General features: G+C 23.6%; 1 protein-coding gene across 1 annotated transcript in view; it reads left to right on the top strand.

Moving 5' to 3' along the window:
* LOC117170612 (U6 snRNA-associated Sm-like protein LSm8) overlaps window positions 1-2,705 on the top strand; it is a 14,266-nt gene that overhangs the window by 3,672 nt on the left and 7,889 nt on the right. The window contains exon 3 of the mRNA XM_033357494.1: window positions 80-207. Within this exon, the coding sequence (XP_033213385.1) occupies window positions 80-207 (128 nt within the window). The remainder of the gene's footprint in view (window positions 1-79; window positions 208-2,705) is intronic.

Here is a 2,705-nt window from a genome sequence, read left to right as displayed (position 1 = left end):
CCCCCCCCCCCCCACACACACACACTGAAAATTTGTAACGTATTTTATAAACGATCCTTAACGGAAGTTATGTTTCTAGGGAACTCTGAAAGGATTTGATCAGACGATTAATTTAATTTTGGATGAATCACATGAACGAGTTTATAGTACAACACGAGGCGTTGATCAAGTTGTTTTAGGACTACACATTATTCGAGGCGATAATGTGTAAGTATTTACGATTTATGAATTTTATTATATTTCAGGCCTCGGACTCGCCACAATATTATCACTATTTGACCCTTTTTTTTTATCGATGACACTTTTTTACTACTATTTCGAAAAAAAATTTCTACTTTTCATTTAAAAAATATTTGTGAACTTCTTCGACAATTGTTTACAAATGTTATCAATTTCTGATTAAAAGCCTTCTGAAATGTTGAATTTTCAAGAAAAAAGGATAAGCTTTCAACAAAGCAGTTGAATTTTCTACCAAAAACTATGACTTTTTAAGAAAATTCTTAATGAAAAATTTAATAGTACATTTTTTAACCGATATAATGAACATTCAACAAAAAATAGGGTTTATTGTAAAGGGTTGCATATAAAAAAAGTTTCAAAATCACCATTTTTGGGGACTATAATTTTTTTCAGTTTTAAATGAAGTTCGGATTCGTTTAGATTTCAACGTTCTGGAGTAGAAATTTTTTCATTTTTAATGTTTCGCACTTAAAATCAGATTTATACTGTTATTTATTTTTTTAAAATTTTAACAATTAAATTTATTTTTCGATTTCAGAAAAAATTGTCTAATCAGTTTTAATGTTTAATCATAATTTTTTTTAGATTTTTAAAATTTTCATATTTTCGAAATTCTAATATAAAATCATTCAATAGTTTTCTGAAAAATGCGCGACCGGGAAATGACAGTGAGTTTTTTTTTACCGAGAATTTTACAAATTTGTAGAAGAAAAATCTGTCCACGTTCGATTTCAACAGTTTTTAAATAATTATTTGAATTCTTATGTTTTTCAATCACGCTATTATTTAGCTTGCAATGCGTAATTCGAAATTTTTTACTTTTAAAATTTTCAATTTAGAACTTTTATTTTTAAGATTACATTTTTAATTTAAAGAATTTTTAAATGCTTTCTTAAAGACTTGAGCAAGCAAAAAATAAAAGCCTATGGTGTTGAAAATTTTGGATAAAAAATATTTTTATTTGATAAGTGAATAAATTTTGTTTAAATTTATCCGTACTTTAAGTAATAAAAAGTGACCCATTCAATTTGAAATTTTTCATTAAAAAAAAATATATTTTTCGAATATTTAGCAACATTTGAATTTTTATTGAAGACAAGTAAATTGAAAACAAATATTTAAAAGTAAAGAATCTTTAACTGAATTATGAACGTTACAATTTTAATTGTTGTATTTGAAAAATGCTTAAATTGCAAGTGAAATTTTAAAATTTTGATGTATAATTTGCAAATTCACATTTGTAGAAAAAATTGGAGTAATTTTCAGAGATATTTAAGAGTTTAAAAAATATAAAAAATTATCATGCAAATCTTACAAAGTTTGCTTAAAATTCCTGAATTAAAACGGCCACCCTGAGTTAAATTTTCAGTAAAAAAATAATAATTTTGACCAAAAAAGTCGAATTTTTCACAAAATAGTTAAATTTTCACAAAAAAAAAAAGTTTCAACCAAATAGTTCAACTTTCAAGCCAATAAAATACATTTTCGATAAAATAGTTGAATGTTTAACAAAATTGTTGAATTTTCTAACAAAAAAGGCAAAAGCTTCTAGATTAAAATTGAATTTTCAATCAGAAAAGTTAAATTTTCAACAAAAAATTTAATTTTTAACCTAGGAAGATACATTTTTAACCACGAATTATGATTTTTCTACCAAAAATATAAATTTTCAAATGAAATGGACAAATTTTCTATCGAGAAAGACGGATGTTCAACAAAATAATTTCACTTTTTAAAAAAAACTTGAATTTTTAACCTACAGAGATGAATTTTCAGACAAAAAATATTAAATTTTAAACGAAAATAGTTTTTTATTTGTATGTTTCGGCTAAAAATTAATTATTTTATTTAAACGTCAACGTCTTTGTGACAAATTTGTTTTTTATAGAAAATTTTTCCTTTTCGTTTGAAAATTCACCTTTAAAAAAAAAATTAGCTTTGTTCGTTAAAAATGAACCCTTAGATGAAAAATTAATCGATCTAATTGAAGATTGAATTTGAATGTGAAAAATTCGGCATTTTTGTTTGAAAAATTGTTTCTTTGACGTTAAAATTCAACTACTCCATTTTTGGCTAAAAACTGATCTTTTCTGGTTGTAAATTAATGTTTCTCGATTTTTAATTTGTTTGTTAATCGTTTTTTTGTTCATCGAAAATTAATTTTTTAAACTGCAGATTTAATTATTTCGTTTTTGATTCTAAATTGATCTTTTTTTTAGTAAAAAATTGACATTTTTGTTAAAATTTATATTTTTGAGTTTGAAATTTCGGCTGCTTTATAGAAAATACGTCTTTTTAGTTTAAAACTTTATTTGTTTTTGTAGAAGTTTCATCTTTTTGGTTAAAAATTTAACTCTTTGGTTGAAAATTCAGTATTTTGCTTTAAAAATGCGTCTTTTTTAATAGAAGTTTGATCTTTTTTCGATAAAAATGCAACTGTTTAATTAAAAATGCAACTATTTGGT

This window comes from Belonocnema kinseyi, chromosome 4 (assembly GCF_010883055.1).
Source record: "Belonocnema kinseyi isolate 2016_QV_RU_SX_M_011 chromosome 4, B_treatae_v1, whole genome shotgun sequence".
In the NCBI taxonomy this organism is placed as follows: domain Eukaryota; kingdom Metazoa; phylum Arthropoda; class Insecta; order Hymenoptera; family Cynipidae; genus Belonocnema; species Belonocnema kinseyi.
This window is presented reverse-complemented; position numbering and strand designations above follow the sequence as displayed.